This window comes from Drosophila erecta, unplaced genomic scaffold, assembly GCF_003286155.1.
Source record: "Drosophila erecta strain 14021-0224.00,06,07 unplaced genomic scaffold, DereRS2 tig00000021-arrow-pilon, whole genome shotgun sequence".
Classification (NCBI taxonomy): domain Eukaryota; kingdom Metazoa; phylum Arthropoda; class Insecta; order Diptera; family Drosophilidae; genus Drosophila; species Drosophila erecta.
In genome coordinates, this window is record NW_020825198.1 from 14,741,164 (window position 1) to 14,762,229 (window position 21,066).

Here is a 21,066-nt window from a genome sequence, read left to right on the forward strand (position 1 = left end):
AATGCTTGGGAACTGAGATCGTGAACTGCACCAACAATTGCTAAGAAGAAGTCGTTCTGGGTGTGATGGAATCCATTTTGCAACTATCAAAACAAACTAAATTAATAGAGGGGTAGCGTTTTAAGATATATTTTTCACTGAATAATAATCTGTTACACATCTATATTTGATTTCAGCTTAGCGCAAAAAGTTGCAACACTCCGAAATTTGTTATGCAATACCCTTCATTAAATTTGTATCCAAAAAAGCCTAACAATTGCCATTTGAAAATGTTTGTTAAACCACAAAACGCTAAAAAGCTACAACCACAAAATGCTGCTAAATATCGACTGGAAACGAGTGATTGCTGTTAAATGGCGTTTAATTTGACAGTTCATAGAAAACCACAGGGGGGTTCAAAGTGGCTGCCCTATAAATATGCCAAAATAATGATGAGCAGCTAAAAGTCACACAGACCTGAACATGATTGACCGAATGAATGAGGTGATTGAGTGAGTCCTGGACTGCAATTCCTCTTACTGCCATTTCCCCTGCTCTGGAAATATGAACCCGGTTTCCATCCTTGACATTTTACTTTTCCATTTGTCATCATGCATGCAGATATATAAATATTTCTATAGGAGCAAAAGGAAGGGAAAGCGAAAAATCATACAAGTACTTGGTCAACATGGAGCTGCACTTTTGAGGCAATGCAAAGGAAAACAAGCAGAGAAGAGCCAACTGAAAATCGAAGCATATATATATATATACATATATATGATACTTATATATATCAGCAAAGCGAAAAGATAAATCCCCAGCAGGCGGGAAAACAAATCGAATGAATGAATGAACACAATACGGCAGACTAAACAGAAGTTTACATTGGATTCGATTTCGATTTGGATTTGGTTTCCACAGCTGCATCCGAACACTTTTCTCATTGGCAACAAAACAATTGAATAAACCACAGAACCGCACCACAATAAAATTAGCTACAAAATCTAATCAAAGGACCCCGAGGCGCCAATGACAACAACAGCAACAAATAGGACAGCGTGTAATTACATCAGGAAAACTGCACAGTGCCAACAAAAGGAACAACCAATTCAACCGAGCTGCAATGAAAATCGAAATTGAAAATTAATTTCAAATTAATTTGAAATTCACAAAGCGATAAATTTTGCGCAACATTCGTGACACACACAGCCAAAAGTCGAGAATTGCATGGGTCAAATTGGTTTGGTGGTTCGGGGGGAAAAAGGTTTCCACTTCCTGGGTGTGCGACCTGTAAATGTCCAGAATACTTGTACCCAAATGAACAGTCCAGACAGCCATCAATAAACTGCTAAAAGCCGTAGACAACTTGAAAAAACCGGCATAAAAGTTATACACACTTTAAAGTAACAAAAACCTTAGGGACAATATAATAAGAAGTCAAGAGTTCTATAATTATGTGAAAAGCTTATTGTAGAGAATCTTAGCTTTAATTAACTGGGGTGTAATATGTAATCTGTTACCAAATTAATAAAAATAAATCATTTTTCATTAATTTATATATATAGAAAGTTAGGCAAAAAATGATTCCTTATCTTTAATTGGCGTAAAAAGCAAAGTGAATGAGAAACTGAAATCTCCCATTGAGAATTTGCTCATATGGTATATGCACACACATTAGACAGTGTCACCAGCACAGCTGCCGTAAGCCAATTCCATGAATGTTCATAAGCCAAAAGCTGTCAATTGGCCAAGTGGTTGAGGGCCCAAAAGCAATTTGGTCGAAGATATGGTGCTGAGCTGCATGTCAGTCAGACTCAAGTTTAGACCCAAATTCAATTCAATTCCCAACTGGCAAAACGCTGTGCGAGATATCGGACATGTAGATATAGATAGATGAGCACCCTCTTCTACCAGAGCTATATTTATTTTATTTACAATCTCGATGAGAGCTTTAGCCATCTGGTCATCATAAAAGCAAACCGCTAACAGATAAGCTCCTAGCCGCACCGAATGTTCAAGGGTCTTATCAATGCAATTGTCTGGGAATTAACGATCCACGGTCACAGCAAATGTTTCGCTGACACCAATAATAATTATGAAACTCATGATGGCGCAAAAAACCGCACAATTTTCTTTTATGACGTCCATGAAATTCCAGAAAAATCATTCGGGGTACAAATAACACAGCGCAGTGTAATAGTGGAATCAAAAAATCTTGCATATTTTTGTGCAGATTTAATTGCAAATTTGCGCGGCCACATAAAATAATAGCAGCAGCCAGCGACAAAAAAAATATTTTTTACGTGTGCAAAGAGAATTCCGAAACACCGAAAAAAGCCTATTTGTTAAGTTTTATCAGGCGGCAAGTAAAAACAACACTAAAGGCAATGACGCTGAGGTGGAGGGGAACGGATTGGAACATTCAAAAACAAAAACCTGATTGCGATACCATGGGCTGCAATAAAATGTATTTAGGAATCCCCAGAATAATTTATTACCCTTTTCAATTGTTAACTAAATTATTTTCATAACAAGCAAAAGAAATAGAATCAAATACATTAAAACTTACATTTCTTACATTACCTACAGTTTCATAAAAATGCCTGTCCCCACTGTTCCTGGCATATGCAAATGTGATGCGGGTTGTCCAGGCAAAATTTCATTATTATTTCACACCCCGAATACAGAGATATGAACCCACAATCCCCAATTCCAGCCACCCATTGGCACTCAGCAAACGCATTTTGGTATGTAAATATTTTGGCGCGTGCTTGAAACTCGGGAAACTATGAACTGAGGGCGGATTGGAGGGGATTGGCAGTGGTGCCAATATTTGCCTGTTTTTTGTTTAATTAAAACATTTCCCCAATATTTCCCACTGGCCACCAGTTTTTGCCTGCCTTCAAGCGCTTGCATTTTTCCCATAAATGAAATGCAAATTTTCCATTATAAGCGCAAGGGATCCCAATCCAATCCACATGAAATATTTAAGCCAAACAATTATGCCTGACCAATATGAACATAGGTGTAATAAAATATTCGTTTTATTAACTCTCAGAAATTTATTTCGGCTTTTTAGGCGTTTGGAATTGCCAGAGGCCTACTTTTGTTGACCATTGAAATTAAAAATTGCTTGCCTACGGTTTTAATCGTTTGCTGTTTATTATTTTAAAATCCCCAAAATAAATATACAACGAATCAGTTCTCAAAATCCAGTAGCTTTAATAAAGATAAATGAAAGACTTCACCAAGTAGTAAAAAATCAGTTAAAAGATAGCTAACTACTATTTACGTCGCATTCTTTCAGCATAAAAGTCGAGTTTCCCGACTATCAGATACCCGTTACTCAGCTACGAGTAACGGGTATAAAAAGGCCCATTCCATCACTATTAATTTTAGTCTAATTAAACGTCATCAAGTAACAAATTGAAAGATAAACTCAATTTGCATGGCATTATCTCCTCAATAAAAACACTGTCCAAAAAAACCAAAATTATCACCGCACTTGGAAGGGTGCCATTAAACGCCCCCGCGCAGAAAATAAAAACCGAAACCGACCAAACAAAACTCTGCCATAAAGTCCATTAGTGGCCGTTTTGCATACGCAATGACCCAAAAAGGGCGTTTTGGCGGGCCGAAAGGGGCGTGGCCGGGGGCTAGAGGAAGCTGAAATTGTGGTCAAAGTGACAAGTTACCAGAGGGTCCAGAGTTTCCAGGCCGACCACTAGTGCGATGGCTGTAAAACTCATTTGGTGGCTGATAATTGCGTGCGTCGACGGGTTCTGGTTGCAACTCTTTGGGGGCTGTCCGAAAATCAACTAAGTAAACAACGATGAAGGTCGAAGGACAAAAAGTTCTAGATCCCCAGAATTACTCTTCGAATTTTGGCCACTGCAACTGCCGAAGCTGCAAACCATAAACAGTTCTGAATAACTTTGGGCCAATTGCAAACATGTAATCTTTTCACTGAAGTGAAATTCACAAATTTAAGAAAAATAAATAAATAAATAAAATTCGAACATAGCTTAAATAAATTTAAAGATAATTAATGCACCTCAGATAATTATTAAATATTTTCGCTGCATTGATTTATTTTTATGTAATGTAGACCCTAGCGAATTTGTAACTCCTAAAAATTTAATTTTCTTTTGAAAGTGTAAAGGTATTATAAAATAGTTTATACCCCCTACAAGCAATTCGAAATTCGAAAACCGTATGGTCGTCACTCACCTGATTCGTGTTCCCTGTCGAGCGTCAACGTTGTCACCTCCTGGACAGGACGAATATCCTTCGGAGCTGCGGGCTCCAAATGCACCCCATCGTCATCCGCCGCGTCATCTTCATCAATGTCGTCGTCGTCAGTGTGCTGATTGCTGATGATGGGCAATCCATTGGCGACCTCGATGACACTTTGCACCGAGTCCATCGACGAGGTGGCAGATACCAAAATTGGCGTTGTTATGGGCGTGGTTACCGACGACGATGACGACCCGCTGAGCAGGTCATTTGACTCCTGATGCAAGTCCTTTTGCTTTTCACTGTCATCCGGCAGTTGGTGGCTCTCGAATTGGAGCTCATCCGGTGGCATCTCGACCACAGGACTTGTTTCCACGGTCGCTTGCTTGCTGCTGAGCGCCACATTGGGCAGATCAACGCTGGCCAAGTTGATAATTGGCTGGGGCTTTTCTGGCTTTTCTGGCTCATCCCGCTGCTCCACGCCGACAATTATGCGTTCCAGCGGCTTCGGAGGTTGGGCGGTCTCCAAGCTGCCGCGCCTTTGGGTGGGTGTGGGCTTGGCACCGGATGCCGATAGCTCACTCCTCTTACTGGGCACTGGTGGAGGTGCTGACTTCGGCTTGGTCAAGCTGACCGGCATTTTGGGTTTGTTTGTGGGCACTGGAGGTTTGGGTTTCGGTTTCGGCAGTGGCGCGGGCGGCGTCTTGACCTTCTCCTGGGGAAGAATAATGTGCTTGTGGAGCACGTAGCCCAAGTCGTCTTCCAGGGGAGGTGAGATGATCTCCACTTTTGTGGTTGACACGGCAGGAAGTGTGCTATCTATTTTGGAAACTCCTTCTTTAGAGATCCTTACTGCCGTAATTGCTTGTTTGTGACTCGTGGTCGTAATGACTTTAGCACTTTCCTTAATAACTTTCACTTCTTTGTGCACCTCTTTGATAGCCTCCATCTCCTTGACCTGTTCCCTAACATCCTGCTGCGTTACTTTGACCTGCTCCCTAACCTCCTTGAGTTCCTTACTCTCGTCCTTTTCTTCACTCTTCAAGGTTTCTTTAATTTCTTGGTGTGAGACCTTGACCTCTTTTTTGATTTCCTGTTGAGCTACTTGGACATTCTCCTCCACTTTCTCTTTCACATCTTCCAGCTTGACTTCCTCTATGACTTGATTAGGTGTTTTAACCTCTTCTACAACTTGAATATCCACCTTCACAGGCTGGGAGTCCTTCACTTCTTTGATCTCCTCTGGCTTATCCTCCTCCTCCACCTGCTCAAAGGCACTTAAATCAAAGCCCTGATCATCGTCGGCCAATTCCTGTTTGTACAGCTTCTCCGCTTCTTTCTTGACCTTCTGATAGCTTTCGATCAGCTTTTGGGCCTCCTGCTCAAGACGTCGCTCCTCGTCGGTCTTCTTAAGGAGCTTGGCACCCTTTTTGCCAGCAGTTTCCTTGTTCTGTTCCAATTTCTTGGTGACCTGCTTTTCGCCATCGTTGACGATCGTTAGGGTCTCGCTGACCTCTCGTTCGTAAGTGGGTTGGTCACTAGGCTCATCCTGGCTAGTAGAACCCTCCTTCCCATTGAGGAGCTGTTGGCCCTCCAGGTAGGACTCCTTTTCACTCGTCTCACATTCCGTGTAGGTGCTGAGGCCGTCCTTCTCGCTCAGCTGCTTTCCCCGCTCGGATAGGGTCAGAGTACCCCTCTCGATACTCTGGTTATCCTGAGGACACTCCAACCGCTCCCTCAGACTCGATTCCTGGGTGATCGTGGCGGTCAACGGCTGCTCCTGCATGTCCTGCTCGTCGCCAAGGTCGAGTAGGTTGTCGTTGCTGCTGATCTTCTTGAAGCGGGCACTGCTCGACTTCGAATTGGCACTGGTTACCAGCTGCTCTTCGCCGGTTAATGCATCCCGGGTCCTCGATTCGCTGAGGGTCTTCTGCTCACTTAGCACACGTCGTTCTTCGTGGATGGTGGTAATGGGTTCCGACAGTATATCGTCCCTATCCTCATAGGGTTGCAGCTTGAAGGCAATATCCGGGATGATAGTGGATGAGCAACTGGACGAACTGGAGCTGGAACTGGAACTAGTCTTGGTGGTGGTCACTCGAGTGGTTGTGGTGGTCTTTTGACTTCTCACGGAACTGGAACTGCTAGAGCTGATTTCATGGATTTGGTTCGTTGTGACTTCATTGAGACTATCCTCTCTCGTTGCACTTGCGTCACGGTCAGCAATCTTATCATCAGTCAGCTGGGTCAGTCCACCGCCGCTTACTTCCATTTTGTGTAACTTCTTCGACTCCTCTGATTTGACAAGGTTTCTGGATGGAAAGTACAGGGTAAAAGAACCTCAGTAATGACAATTACGCTTCTTATCGCTGCGGTAGATATGCTAATTGACCTGTTGCCATCGCACCTGCTAAGCAAAACGTCAATAGAGACAGGTTCGATCAGTTCCGAACCTTCGCCCAACGTTACCAAAATCACACTGATAGCTCTTTTCCTATTGCCATTCCGCCTTATCGGCTGATTGAAGCCCCCTTTATCAGTGTGTTAGTAAACACACCGGCATTTTGTCTTATCAGCCTTCGTTTTCTTTTTTATTTTTACCTCTTTTCCCGTTTACCCTTGCTAACTGCTTTCGCTACACGCTTTGTACTGTATTTTTGTTAAAACAATAGAAAAGTCCCCTTACCATTTATTCATAAACTAGACCCAATCAATTGATTTTGCCACTGCACAAAACAATGTGTTAGGTGACTTCCAAGTTTCCATAAAAACCCAGTTTATTTAACGAACTAGGCTATAATAGTGCACTCGCAACTTTTGGTTTACTGTGTTATGGAATTTAGCAAGTGGTATGTGCAAAATATCTAAGCCATATAATAAAAGTGACTGATTAGAACGACTAGGCATTCCGATCTAACCTGACTATATTAACTAGCTTTTGTTGGCCATTTACTTTGATAAATATTTATTATTGACACAACTAATTGATAATTTTATATATTTTTTATCTGAATGCATATATCCGAAACTTTAAATTTGAATTTACTATATAGCACTGCACTGCCTAAGAAGTTGGCAAAATGGCTTATAGGCACTCGTGAACCTAATCTAATCCCCGACTGACACCTTCAAAACCAATTACTCACCCGTTTGTTAGGGATTGGGGTTCCAGGGAGGAGAACTCCTCCTCGACCTCGCCGATGGTGGGCAGCATGTTCGAGTGCCAGAACATGTTGAAGTAGGCCTCCGAGGGACCGGGGCCATTTATCAGCTCCGGAGGTCCCAGCTTTTCGCCATCCTCGCATATGTACTCCCGGTTGGCAGCATCCAGATCATCCTCGTCCTCCTCCCCGCTGCTGGAACTGGAATAGCAGGTGGTGGTATTGGTGTCATCGACGATCTTCATGCATTTTCCGACGACCAGCGGCGGAGGTGACTCCCTGGAGAGATCAGCGGCCTCAGCAGCGGCGGCGGCCAAAAGAGCTGTGATACTATTGTGGGCCTTGAGCGAATCGCTGTCCTTATCCTTATGCTTATCATTCTCCTGACTGTGCACTAGGTCAAATAAGCTGGGTAGTTTATCTTCGTCCTGGGCCTTGCTCTCGTACGTCTGAATCTTGAAGCGTATCTCTCGATTACTTGTTGGAGATGGAGTACCCACTGGCGTGGATCGGGGTGTGGGTGGGCTCTGCTTGAACGTCTGCATGCTCAATTTGGGTATCTGTTGAGGTGGAGTGGTTGGAAGTGCCTGCAATTTGGGTATCTGGGTTTTCTGAAGCGATTGCACTCGCTCTGGTGGCTTGGGCTTTGGTCCCTTTGGCGATCTTCCACTATTTCCACTGCTATTACTGCCAATCGAACTGACGCTCTCCAAGGAGTTTGAGCTCTTGGAGTTGCCGTTAAGAAGTACAGGTATAAAGGTCCTTTCTGGGGCCTCTGCCGAGTTCGCTCTTTGCAAAGGAGGTCTGGGACTCGACTCTTTAGACTTACTCCTATACAAGTTCAGTTTCAGATCCGTTTCGGACTTCTGCTTTTGCAACAGTCGTGGTATATTGGAACTGAGTGGTGTACCATTCAATGTGGGTGATACTGGTTTGGACACAGTTTTTTGTGGTGTAGGGGTACTGACTACGGGTATACGAGATTTGCTTTGTGGTGATTGCTGCTTTGGGGTTGGCAAATGCAGCTTGATCTCGCCTTCAGTTTTGGCCCTGGAGAACTTGGCCTTAGGTATTTTGGTAGCACTGATGGGAGACTCCTTGAGTTCGCTAGTGGGTGTTTTAGGGGAATCGGCTTTGTCATTAGTGGGCGTTTTGGGCTCCTCCAACATGGGAACCCGCGGCGGGGTCACCTCAATGGGCAGCTTCGTTGGAGTAGGAATTTTTCGTGGCATGGGTATGATCGATCGTTTTTTTGGCTCTACGGTTGCCAGTTGGACTCTGGGCTTTGGTGTCGGCGTCGTTTCTGGACTCCTTAGCTCCACATTCTCGTACACATTGACCTTCTCCGTCTTGAACTCCACATTTTCATAGTTGTTGCCAGGAATAAGCAACTTGGGATGTCCCAGCGGCTGCTCCAAGGGCAGAAACTCCTGCTCGAGGAGGGTAAATGGTTGCAAAACCTTGGCCAGCTCATGGCCATTGAGACTGCTGTCCGAGGAGTAATTCGAGCTCATAGAGAACTTGTCGATGACGGTGGAAATTGTACTGGCTGTATCATCCGACTCTGAGCCCGCCTTGATGGATTCGGTTAGAAGATTCAGATAGTACTCCGCATCCGGTGGTGGTGTCAATGGCTTCTCGATAAGCAGCTGGGCCTGGTTCTCTTTGGAGTTTTGTCGTCTCACCAACTTTCTTGGCGGCACTGGTGGCGGAGGAGGTGGCTGGGCATTCAGAGTGATCGATAGCTGTTCCTGCTGCTGTGGATCCTCTTCGCTGGGCGGCTTCTGGCCGTGACCATTTCGCACCACCAGCTGGATGGCCACATTGTCTTTGAGGCCGCGAACGCAATCGATTCGCGTCAATTCCCGGACATCCCGACCATCGATACTGACGATCTCATCACCCTCGCGTAGATTACCCCAGCTGGTGGCTACTTTGGAGGCAGGACTGTCGGCGGCACAGGATTGTATGTACAGTTTTTGGATGAGTTCTGTGCTTCTGGTGCCTCCCTGAAACTTGAGGCCAAAACCGAGACGCTCTCCCGGTAATCTGAACAATGTGACATCCTCTATTTGCTCCTCCATTGTAGGGTTTGAGCCACTTTCAACTTCCTTGTCCTGTTTTCGCTGTTGGAGTAACTCCATTTCGTTTATTGTCAGCACTGTGATGAACGAGGAGTCCTCCGCCACGGAGCTTTGACGCTTGACTAGCTTCTTAAGCCGATCCTTCGAGTTCGACGTCGGATCGTCCACTTCCACTACCGTTATGTAGTCATCATTAATGGTTGCGGTCTTCGCTGTCGTGCCATTCGCTTTTGCTGTGGAGGCCATTATATCAGTGTTGGGTTAGAGCCTGTAGGAAAAGAATAAAAGACTTATTATTAATGTTTAAGGTTCCGCTTATAATTAAGTTTTTGCATACTTAACTTGAAAAATAAAAAAAAATTTGAAATTAAAATATGAATTTAGGAAAACTTTAGGGTTGTTGATCTTGCTGGTGAGATACTTTGGTTTTGATCTCTACTTAAGCTTTTTGTTAAAACGTTGTTGAAAATGTTGGAGTAAGCGTAGTTTCAAACCAATAGACATGATCGTAGTTACTGCTTTTTTATAATCACGACTTCTACATGTAAATAAATGATTTAAACTTTTTTTCCAGATTATGTATAATTTCTGTAAAATTATATCCACGATGTAGAAATCACGTAGAAATAACGATGATGTATGTAGATGAATACTTAATATTTTTTGTTTAATATATTTTTGGTTTTTATATATGATATATAATAAATATAACGAATTAATTTAAAGCATTTCGAATTATTTACTTTACGAAGATTTGAGGTAAGGGAACAACTTTAACTAACATTTTAAAGTCCACTCTAAGCCCTCCTTCCATAATTCATCCTTTGCTCACTCATCTAACTAATGGCTCTTGGTCCCCGGTTTCGTGATATTTCTTTCGGCGTTTTTCTTTCGCTGCCATGTTCCACTGTCAACAGAGTTGGAAAATTTTTATTTATGCACTCTGTAGCGCCAAAATTCTCCGGCGGCACCTGTCAGTCAACACTCGGGATAGCACAAACAGTTAGGGAGCCCCCGGGGCCGGGGGAGCAAATAAAGGAGCAGAATCTGGGTGGGGATTCGCCTTCTGGATGGACACTGGCGGCTGACTGACAGCCACTGACCATAGACATGCACACAGAACAATTCTGGGGGCAGAGTTTCCCTCGAAGAGGAAACGTTTTGTGGGAAGTTGTTTTTAGCCAAGCTGTTTTCGTTACCAACGTCGATTGAATGGACAAATATATTGTAGTGAATATTAATATTAATTCATGAAGATGAATAAAGATGGTATGAGATTATGCATAATCTGGGAGCTCTTCTAACATTAACGATAGTTTTTCCTTAGTGCAGGAGCAAACAAAATGACCAAACGGGCTGAGCTGAGGAAAGTTGAGATGGGAGTGGAAAAATCAGGAACCGAGGAACTGCGATGGGACGCCAGACGAGTGCCAGTCAAAGTCGCTGCTGACTGACACAGTTTGCCATTTTCGAGGAGGAAGCTGTTTGACCAGTACATGAACGACCGGGGAAACCGGGTGGGGGAAAAGCCGGGCAATTGGTAAGTGCTCGCTGTCTAATTGAAGTCAAGTGCGTTACTCTGAGCCACTTCTATCCAACGGATGCCAAATCAAATTCGTTTCGCACCAAAGCCAAACCAACTTTGACATTATGCAGCACAAATTGTGTGCAATTTTCAGTTGAAAGAGGAATGCGAATGAAAAAAGAGGAGAAATATATTTCACAGCTCAAAGCAAAAAACTGGCTCAATGAGGGCTCCAAACCTCCGGCCCAAGCTGTCTGCCACATCGTCTAAAGGTAACAATTTATATAATGAAACTGATTTCAAATTTGTGCTGTTCGGCGGCGCGGGGAACTGACTTGACTCGTTTGCCATCCCGGTCCATTTCTCGTTCCTGCTCCCGACATTGGTAATCACCGTGCACCGGGCACCGGCCAAAACAACAGTTATAGCCACGTAAAAATAAGTGAAAAAAACCACACTGATAAGTAAGGATGGGCCCAGAAGTCCGAAACAAAACCAACTTAAGTTGAAAGCCTTAGGCTTTCGGGTGTAGAAAACAGAATAACCAAAGGGAAAATGACTAGGAAAATGCATTAAATTAACTTCGTTTAACTCGCTGAAATTGGTATTAAGAAAATGTAGCAAGCTTAAACTTAAAGCCAGGAACATTCTCTTTAAAAAGGGTATACAACTGCAGGCACAAGAACGGTAGCGGTAAAAATACAGTAAATTGAAACAAGTTTAAGAACTGAACCGACCAGTGTCGTGGTTATTGGTCACCTGTCCACCGAGAAAGAGCTCCATCGAATACTTTTCGATTACTCTCCCCCAAAAAATGTACCCCTTTTGGGGACGAGGGGCTCTTTTTCCGGAATGGGGAGGGGCGCAGGAGTTGCTTCATGATTCGGCAACTTTCTTGCAACCTCTGCAACTAGTGGGGAGAAAAAACCCGTCGCTAAATCATCTGTTCGAAGCCACAAAAAAAAAGAAGCTGAAATAAAACCCACCTGACTGCCTGACTTTGTGTGGGAGTCTGTGGTGCAAGATTTTTGCGGTGGCTTTGAAAATTGTTTGGAATTTTCCCCCCGCCGTTTTGCCACACGTTGATTCCTTCTTTTTGTTTGATAAAAAGAAAGTTGACATAAATTGTTTTGTACGGTTTTTCTTTTTTTTAATTTTTTTGCGAGTTTGAGGTAGGAAAAAAAGAAAGATTTGCGGTTGCCTTTTTTTTGGTCGCGCACAGGAAGGAAACAAGCGAGTTTTTGGCAAGTTTGTTGTGGGATCTTTTGGTTTTTAAGTTTTCTTTTCATTTCTTTTGGTGTTGCATTTTGAAAGTTCGTGAAACAAGTTAATCGCCTCCGTCTTTGTCTTGATTTTATGGTTAGTTCAGATGCGGTTAGTTTCGAGTGACAAGGGAGTGATAAGTGGGTTGGCAGTTGATTAAGGTATTTGTCGGACTTATATAATGTTAAAGTGGTAGTTTGGCGACTAAATTAGATAATTTACTGCCCAGGTCTTGATATTGTTGCATACAGTAAGCATTCGATAAAAGATATTGTGGATATCAGGCTTATGCAATTTATCTACCTTAACCCTTGCAACATATATAAATGGACAACTTATCAATTTAGTTTGCTTATTCTATAATGAGCCGATTTTAGTACCGTTTAATACTTTATTTAATTGAGGTTCCCATTTGTTCCTATTGTTCCCATTTAAATCATTTTTCCCATTAGGCTCAAGAGCAAATTATCGCATTAAAAATCTCATTTGAAATTTCTTATCGGCTTACCCCACGCAAAGCAATTGTTGTGACATTGCTACTTTCGCTGTCAAGTTCCCATATTAGGCATAATAACCCTAACTTAAAGGCACTTCCCATTTCCCCCTGATTCGATTTCATTAACAAATTTGCCCGGTGTGCATGGAAAATATGCTTTAAATGCATTTAATTAAAAACATTTATGCAAATTGCAAGCGGTGGCCATTATAACAGCAACAACAACTGAGTGCAACGTTGAACAATGAAGGCAGTGCTGGCTTCCCCTCCTCCTCCCCCTCCACCAACACAGCAGAGTTTCACACCATTTGCAATGCGACTGACCGCAGTTTCCCCGCCCCCTGGGTTTTCCCCCCCGCTTTTCCACCCCATCCCCTGGCTACTCTTTCTTGCTCATTATCTTCGCTGGGGCAAATTATGGGAAACTAGCGCAACAGTTTTTTTTAGTTTTTTTGCCCCACCTTGCCCGTTGGAAAAAAGTCAATGCTTATGCTAATTTCCTTCGCTGCGGAACTTCCTTGGTCCCCCGACTTCCTACCCACCACCTCACCCCATTTCGAATGCATTTTAATTGCACTTTTTCCTGCCGCTCCGCAAGAAACTAATAACTGGCAATTTATTAAAATGTTTTGCGGTTTAGCAGCAAAGTGCCGCGTTGATGCAGCGAAAACTCGTGTCTGTACAATTTCGGACATTTGTTTTTAGTCCATAAAAAATGGTAGGAAAAAAATGAAAATATGCAAAGGAAGCGCTGGCAAAATGGCAGGAGAATAAGCCAAGAAATGGATTTTTGCTATGCCAAATGCGTTAAGCGAGGCGTGAAAATTTCTCTACCCAACTCGCTGGCGATTTATGTGAGAATTATGTTAAATTAGCCAGCGAAGCGTGCGGTGTGACGTTTCCCCTTCTCAAAACCCTCTTCATTTCAAGGCAGACTAACCAATCTGATAAATTCATCAAAACCAACAAAAAATCCAAGAAATTTGATGGCCAACAACTCGGCTGTAAGTGGGGTAAGTGTGAACTAGTTCATTTTCTGGGAAAGTAATTTGAAAAGACGGTTTTGCAAACAATGGCATTACCTTATTATGATCTTTCGTTTTGTATTAGTTAACTGTAATTACTTGGATTAGATAATGTTACTGTACCTATCTAAATCTAAAGCGTAACCACATAATTGAGGATCATGAAAACGAAATAATAACCATCGCAACAAAATGTCGTTTAGTTTGCTTGATATTTTAGTCACAATGTCGTTTCAAATCAAACTTATTTCAACCGGTTATTTTTTGAACTTTCAATAATTGTTGAAGAGAAATATCCTGCATTCAGAAGAACTACTAGGAGATGAGCCAAGAGGAAGTGCCCTGCGATGAATCGTATCCGAAGCGAGAATCAAGATCACTCTTGAAGGAGGACGACGATGTCAGATGTACTTTAGATAGCCTCCTCTTGCAAATGATTCACCTAATAGAAGACTTCGAGCTGCTACACTCGCAAGTCCATAAGGAGACAGCTAGGGCTCAGTTAGTCCTGGCTAGAGTAAGATTGCACAAGGGTTTTCACCGAATTCCAGCAGAAGCCCAATTACCAAGAGGGCGACCCTACAAGGCTCTTAGTCGCGTTGTGGAGGAACAGAGCTCCTGGGGAAAGGTTTTCAGGATCATCCGGCTTCCTGTTAACCCGATCCTGGGATATCTCCGACCCGTAACGAATATATTTGGCTCTATGCTGCCAGACAACTTGCGATTCGCGAATCGGCATTGGGAACACTGTCTGGATCTCATAGTTGAGTGTGCCAACATCAAAAGAAAACTTCAACTGACGATTGTCTCCATAGAGAAGCTGCAATGCTTTCTTAGTCGAAGGCAATGACTCTAAGCAATAGGTAATACCAAAATAAAGAAAACAAAAAACCAACATATTTTGATTGGTCATTTTAATTATCTGCTACACTGCTTATTGTTAGGAATTCATTACTATGTCAGGCATTGTTTACCAAATAAATAAGTTCCGCTCCGAATTTCAGTTATATCTTTAGTTTCGTTCTTTTGCCTACAACAAATGGTACGGCTGAGTTGGTAGAGCTCACATAAAGGTTGATCTATGTAAATTAGCTAAGCAGAGACATTTTCATGAATATTACTACACAACTCTTTCCTGATGGCACGTTTTTAATTAAGATAAATTGCGCTGTTCCCTGAACTCCACACATATTTCCCCCTGCCTTGCCCGTCGCGTTTCTTCTCGATAACCCTTGCAATGCCTGGCATCAATTATAGTCTAGTTAAAAATAAAATCAAATGCCAGAGCAGCCAGCATTGACAACATTGTCGATTCGGTGGCTAGCCTGCCACCGCCGCCCCTTCTGGGCGCCCCGCCCCCTTTTTGTTCCGAAGTCGTGGCGGCGGCAATTATGCGGCATTTTCTTTGGCCCCTGGCCACAAACGAGTTTCTTTCCGCGGAGAGATATCTTTGTTTTGCCGTACTTCTGCTGCAGTTGCAGCGGCAACTACAACAAAATACCAGAAATAACTTGAAAATCCATTAAACAACTGTCGGCCACAAGTCGGCCTGCCGGCCTGCCGGCCAAAAGGGATAAAGATAAAGGTTTTGTCAACTCTGCGATTCGCAGGACGGTTGTGGAGCCTTGACAAGTGATAACAATGTGTCAGGCGATGTCGGCGGAAAACGTCCTTGGCTTCGATTCGATTTTCGCTCAGCAAACTTCAACTTCAACTCTGACTGCGGGTTTTATTGATTTCTGCAAACTGGCGCGGGGCAAAAAGTGAAAGGCCACGGCTAGGGTTTCCATAACCTGTTTCCTCCAAATATTTGTACAATTTGTATCTCTTTTGCACTAAGAAAGTAAAACCAGATGTCGATTGAGGGAGTTGCGTGGGTCACACGCGGCCCAATTCCCCAAGCGAAATGAATAAACCCCACTCCCCGTCGAGAAAGGGAACTGGATTTTTATGTGATCGTGGGCTGCTGTTGAACAGCATAAAGTTGCTACACTTCCTCTGGAATATAAAATATATATATGTATATCTTGTTACGATCTGATAAAGCACTATCCATAAGTTCTAAGTCATACCTTCCAAAAACGTTTAGGCATTAATTTTAATCAAGCTTCAATTGCAAATAGTATTTAGGAATAGTCAAATAAATAATTATTATCAAAATCGGACTAGTTAATGCAGTAGCAAGAGTCCCTGGTGTTAACTGCTATCCATTCCAAATAACGAGACACCCGCGTATAGACACCAGGAGCATCGGGCTTGGCACATCCGTAGCCAAAGGACACAACTCCAGCCAAACGGAAAATGCGATCCCTGACGATCAAGGGACCACCGCTGTCGCCCTGGAGAGGTGATTCAAAAAGAGTGGTAACTTGTAAGCAGTAGAAAATATTTGAAGTAGCTCCAAACGCACCTGACACGCATCCCGCCCTCCGGTTTTCACAAAGCCCGCACACAGCATGGTGTCCACGATCATGGACTTGTACGAGGTGGCCCGGCACTGGGCATTGGTGATGATGGGCACCACCACCTCCTGCAGGACGCTGGAGGTGGAGCCACCCTCCTGACTCAAGCCCCAACCCGCCACAATGGCCTTCTGGAAGTCGAAGTTCTGCAGCCAGTTGCTGGGCAAGCAGACGGGGCGCATGGTGTCCACCAGCGGAATGGGATAATCCAATCGCAGGAGGGCTATGTCATGAACCAGGCTCACCGGATCGTAGCCCACGTGGGCATGGGCGAAGGCCACCGACCGCGTGACTCCCAGGTGGGTGGAGCTCCTGTCCAGCTGCAGCAGTCTAACGGACACGCCCCTCATGTCCATGCCGTGAACACAGTGGGCGGCCGTCAGGACATAGCGATCGTTGATCAAAGTTCCGCCGCAGAACAGGAAGGTACCGCGGATGATCTGCGCAATCCACGGATATTTATTCGTCCGCACTCGGGTGCCGCCCACAATGCGATTCACATTCGGAACGCCGCAGGCTGCAAGAGGATTGAAATTTGGATTCGCTGTGGTGGTGCTGGTGGTCTTTGGTGGCAACTCTCTCAGCCAGGGAGTGAAAACGTAGGACAACCGGAAGTTAGGCAACCTTAATAATCGAGCTTTGGTTTCTTTAGATAAGCGATAGTGACGACAACGCGAAAATATTACTCTTAAGTGTATCAATTAATGTCAGTAATACTTTATGCTGCGGCTTTTATCTACTATATTTCATTTAGTATTGACTAGGCATTTAATTACTTAATTGAATCACCGTGTTTGTTATGATGTTTTAATATGCCAATGGTAATGAATGGCAACTGTTTCATTGATTTGGTCAATAGGAGGCACAAAAGCGTTAAGAAATAAAGTCGTTGAATATGCCCACAGCACGTTCACAAACACGTTTGGATGCAATGCGTTTCCCGATAGGCGTACAATAACCGATTCAAATTCCCAATTATTAGCCGGAGATTAGCCGGGATCGTTTCATTCCCTGGCTGGGCTGGTTTCGATTGGCACCACAATTTCCCAACTCACTGCAGCTGGCACAGCGATTAACGCGAAACGCCTTGGCACCACCGCCTTCGAGGGGAAAAGTCGGGGAGGCCGACGAGGATGAGGATGAGGATGGGGATCCGAGGGAGGAGGCTGCATCCGAGGGAGTTTCACTGGCCACGCCCAAGACATTCGATAAGATTTGCTGCTTATGGCCCTCAATCAGATCGTCAATGAAGTCCGATTGAACTCCGGGCGGTGGGCCGGTGCTGGAAGTCGTAGATCCATTGACTGGCAGAGGTGGCAATCGCGCTGGCTTCGGGTAGAAATAACCGCGGGAAGGTGGCTTATAATTATAGACGGCCCAGCTTCGATCGCAGATCGAAATGAGACCAAGAAGGAGTAGAAGAACTGGCGGATTGAGTTTCATATTCCCGGCGAACCGACCGAATCGCTTAGCGAACGCAAACTGATGGGCTGCCCTAGCCATTTAACTGTTCTTATAGCACAGCTCAAGAGATCCATCTTAATATTCAAATACTTAAAAGTATATGCGAAAAACATTAACAACTTAATGAGGCTCTTAGGCTGTCCATCAAACTATTTTATCAGCAAATTTGTATTTCTTTGCATATTCCAAATCCTCAATCGAAAGCCCTTTATCATCACTCGACCTAGTTCCACAAAGTAGATCCGAACCCATTTGTCAATGAGTCTGGCAAATATCATTTTAGCATTTTACCACCGCCGAACTTTGATGTCTTTGAAGCGATTCCGTGTTTTGTCTTTATCAAAACTTTATGTTAATAGTCAGATCCGCTTTCTTTTCGTCCGAAATAGAAAAAAATTCCCGCGGCTTTGGGTTATAAATCTAATAGAGCACTCCAATTTCTGGATTGATATCGCATATAAGATTTATAACTTTTGTTCTGGTTTCGCACTGACCCATAAATACATTTGTTGTTTCAGAGAAATTGCTCATCGGGTTTTAAATTTGCACGACCCAAAAAGAAGCACAATTCATTTCAAGTCCAGCTAAGGTTGATGAGAACATTAAAGGTTAAACCGCATGTGTGGTGTAGAAATATTTTTCTGATCGCTTCATGATTACAAGTCATCAAAGAGTGCTGACCACATTTGCCTGTGGGGCCAATAAAGGTTAATTCTGTTTGCTGAAACGGTGCATAGCATGTGAAAAGAATTTTAAAGCTGAGTGTAAGCCCGATTAATTGGCTACTTTTATTCGTGTTGTAAGGTGAAATTTCCTTTCCGAAACAAATATATATTCATATAAAACCTTTTTCTTTTCAACCAATATCAACGGAAGTGTTCGTGAACGCCCATAAATCTGAAAACAATCGACAGACCCGAAAAAGATTTCCTCAAATGAAAGTAAATCGACTTCCCCAAATCAAAAGCATAACAAGAGGTCCATAAAAACGTTCATCCCACAACACGATATATTCTTAAGCCGTTCGCCGGAAAAATAGAAAGTAAAAAGAACTCCCAAATAAATTGGGTCAAACTAATGAAGATGCCGATAAAGATGCGTATAATCGAAAACCGAGCCGGAGGACTGGAAATACTTGTAAATGGGTTGATGTTCATAATCTGTCCGCTTGTTGAACCAACAGCCAACTCAAACACCCGATCTCCGATCGCCAGAAACAGAAATGACACAAGGTGTACAAAAAACCAGGCTCAGACTTCGACTTCGACTTGGGATCTGACCTCCGGAGAAAGAGCTTGCAAGTATTTGGGTCAGACGATGAAGTGAGGCGTTAGCTTAGAGGCATTGAATAGATGATGACACCAAAGCAAAAGCCACAGACTCACGCACACAACGCCAGAAAGAAAGTATCTTTAATTTATTTATTTATATGCAGGCCGCTAGAATCAATGAGAAGAAAGTTCTTCCACGCCACTCCAGCATCCCAAAAGAAACGAGTTTCTCTCTCTTCGGTTCTGGCCAACTCTCTTCCACTCAGAACAAAACTTGACTTTACTTTGAGCCGCATCTGTATGCCATTCATTCAATAAGGCCCTAGGTGCCTCGTTGTGTGAAGTTTATTTGGAAAAGGCATAATTTCCGTCTAGTTAGAGACCATGGGCATACCGAATTTCAAGCAATGGCTATTTATAGGATCGTAAACATAAATAACAAATTATTCAATAAATTTAAGCACTTAATGGTGTTGGCCTGGCCGTTAAAATTTTTAAATTAATAGGCTATAGTGTTGCTATAGTCAAGGCTGCTTTAAATAGAATATATTTTTTCTTTATTTTTAAGTTGCAAATGTAAATCTAAATAACTTGTATTATATATTTCTACAGATAGCTTTATAGCTTGCATGTACTGCATATTTTTACTAGTTTAAAGGGTATTAAAGCTTCATTATATTGCAAGACTTCAGTGATCCTATCCTATATTATTCTGGTACGAACCAACTAAAGATCTGCGGCCTGGCTATTTATGGCCAAGAGCTGTTGCCGCGTTGCAGTTGTTGGTCAAACGTTCCACTTGCATTAAACTAGGTCACTTGCAGCAGTCGAGAAGATGCAACAAGCCAAGTGAGTTGAATAAGAGTCTATATGGGCAGAACCATCTCATGTGTAGCTTTCTTAAAACGTTCTTCAGACCTGGCCAAAAATAAATTAAAACTCATTTAGTTGGTGCTAAGCCAGAAAGGCGCTCTTCAAATGCGTTGTGGCTTTTGTGTGTTGCATGTTTGGCATGTGCTTGTCGTACAAATTTGTTAGCAATTATCGCATTTTTTTGTGGTTATTGTATTTTGTTAGTTAGCCAGCTATTTGTTGCTTTATTTTAATGATTGTCACCTGAGCCTTGAACAACTTTCTCAGGCTTTATTAAGTTTCACCCGTGGACAGCGCTACGATTTTGCTTATGACTTTTGGAATTGTTTGCCATCAGCGGATTTTCTGCGCATCGTGCATTGAATTTAATTGAATTGTAAGTGAAGGTATGATAAATGGTTATAGGCAACAATTTTAATGTTTTTTTAATATGCATTTTTTCTGGACTTTGTGGAACAAGACAAGTTGCAGAGTTTCACTGGGTACTGCCTATACAATTGAATGTCACCTATAGTACCTTAATAATTTGTAGTTTTTGTTGCGACTTTCAAATGGTTTTATCAATACTCAAAACACAAAGATTAATAACAAATGCTCTTGTCAGTATATCCTAGAAACAAGTTTCTTGCTTAAGTATTAATTATTTGAATAATTATTTCCTTTTTTTCTTTATGTTTCTTTCAATAATATAACGTAGGAGTAAAAAAAAAGCCTAACAAAGCCCAGAGCACCATTTCTCATCGAAATATATGTAATTTTCCAAAAATACCATAAACAAGTTTTTTGCTCAAGTCTTTTGTTTTCTCAAGGCGCTGTGTTCGTTTTCAGCGTGACTCAAAATAAATCATACAATATAAGAGTAGGATAGGAAAAAATCAAATATCATTGTGGGCCACCTTCAACTTCGTTTGACATTTGAAAGTAACCGACAGCAAACGGCATAGAAATATGCAAAAACGAGTTTGCAAAAATGAACGCAAGTCGACAAAGTCACTCTCAATTTTCACGAGCTCTTCATTTGTTTTTGGAAAGCCACGCAGCCACTCATTGCTTAATTTAAATGGAATATAAAGTAAATAGCGAACAAAAAATCCTAAATTCAACTTCAAACTGGTTGAGGCTGTTGACTTTATCAGACCGGGGCTCCATTTACGGGCCACAAAAAGTCGTTACTCGTATTACCCGCCACCGTCCAACGCCTTTTGTGGGTTCTACAAAAGCGGCCAA

At 42.7% G+C, this 21,066-nt stretch overlaps 3 protein-coding genes across 7 annotated transcripts in view; 1 reads left to right on the forward strand and 2 right to left on the reverse strand.

The window, feature by feature from the left end:
• LOC6545876 (serine-rich adhesin for platelets) overlaps nucleotides 1-21,066 on the reverse strand; it is a 109,247-nt gene that overhangs the window by 81,471 nt on the left and 6,710 nt on the right. For 4 of the 5 annotated variants that reach the window (XM_026977868.1, XM_026977865.1, XM_026977867.1 and 1 more), the window contains exons 3-4: nucleotides 7,362-9,728; nucleotides 4,210-6,527 (exon numbers count right to left, since the gene is read on the reverse strand). In XM_026977868.1, the coding sequence (XP_026833669.1) occupies nucleotides 4,210-6,527; nucleotides 7,362-9,706 (4,663 nt within the window). In that variant the 5' untranslated portion in view covers nucleotides 9,707-9,728. Of the gene's footprint in view, nucleotides 1-4,209; nucleotides 6,528-6,622; nucleotides 6,695-7,361; nucleotides 9,729-21,066 lie in introns of those variants that run through there. The other variant, XM_026977869.1, reaches the window with a different exon arrangement.
• Nucleotides 14,015-14,654, forward strand: LOC26526774. The gene has a single exon (XM_015158857.2). The coding sequence runs from the start codon at nucleotides 14,092-14,094 to the stop codon at nucleotides 14,617-14,619; it is 528 nt and encodes a 175-aa protein (XP_015014343.2). The 5' UTR covers nucleotides 14,015-14,091; the 3' UTR covers nucleotides 14,620-14,654.
• Nucleotides 15,861-17,712, reverse strand: LOC6545916 (trypsin-1). Its single transcript, XM_001972693.3, has 3 exons — nucleotides 17,287-17,712; nucleotides 16,180-16,748; nucleotides 15,861-16,108 (listed from the first exon to the last, which is right to left on the reverse strand). The coding sequence occupies exons 1-3, from the start codon at nucleotides 17,672-17,674 to the stop codon at nucleotides 15,935-15,937; spliced, it is 1,131 nt and encodes a 376-aa protein (XP_001972729.1). The 5' UTR covers nucleotides 17,675-17,712; the 3' UTR covers nucleotides 15,861-15,934.

Excerpts from the sequence above, each read along its gene's own strand:
- LOC6545916 (XM_001972693.3), bottom strand. The coding sequence starts at position 17,674 with ATGAAACTCAATCCGCCAGTTCTTCTACTCCTTCTTGGTCTCATTTCG. Across the intron at positions 16,749-17,286 it reads TAATCGCTGTGCCAGCTGCA|CCTGCGGCGTTCCGAATGTG; the intron begins GTGAGTTGGGAA and ends ATCCTCTTGCAG. Across the intron at positions 16,109-16,179 it reads GAGGGCGGGATGCGTGTCAG|GGCGACAGCGGTGGTCCCTT; the intron begins GTGCGTTTGGAG and ends TCACCTCTCCAG.
- LOC26526774 (XM_015158857.2), top strand. The coding sequence starts at position 14,092 with ATGAGCCAAGAGGAAGTGCCCTGCGATGAATCGTATCCGAAGCGAGAA.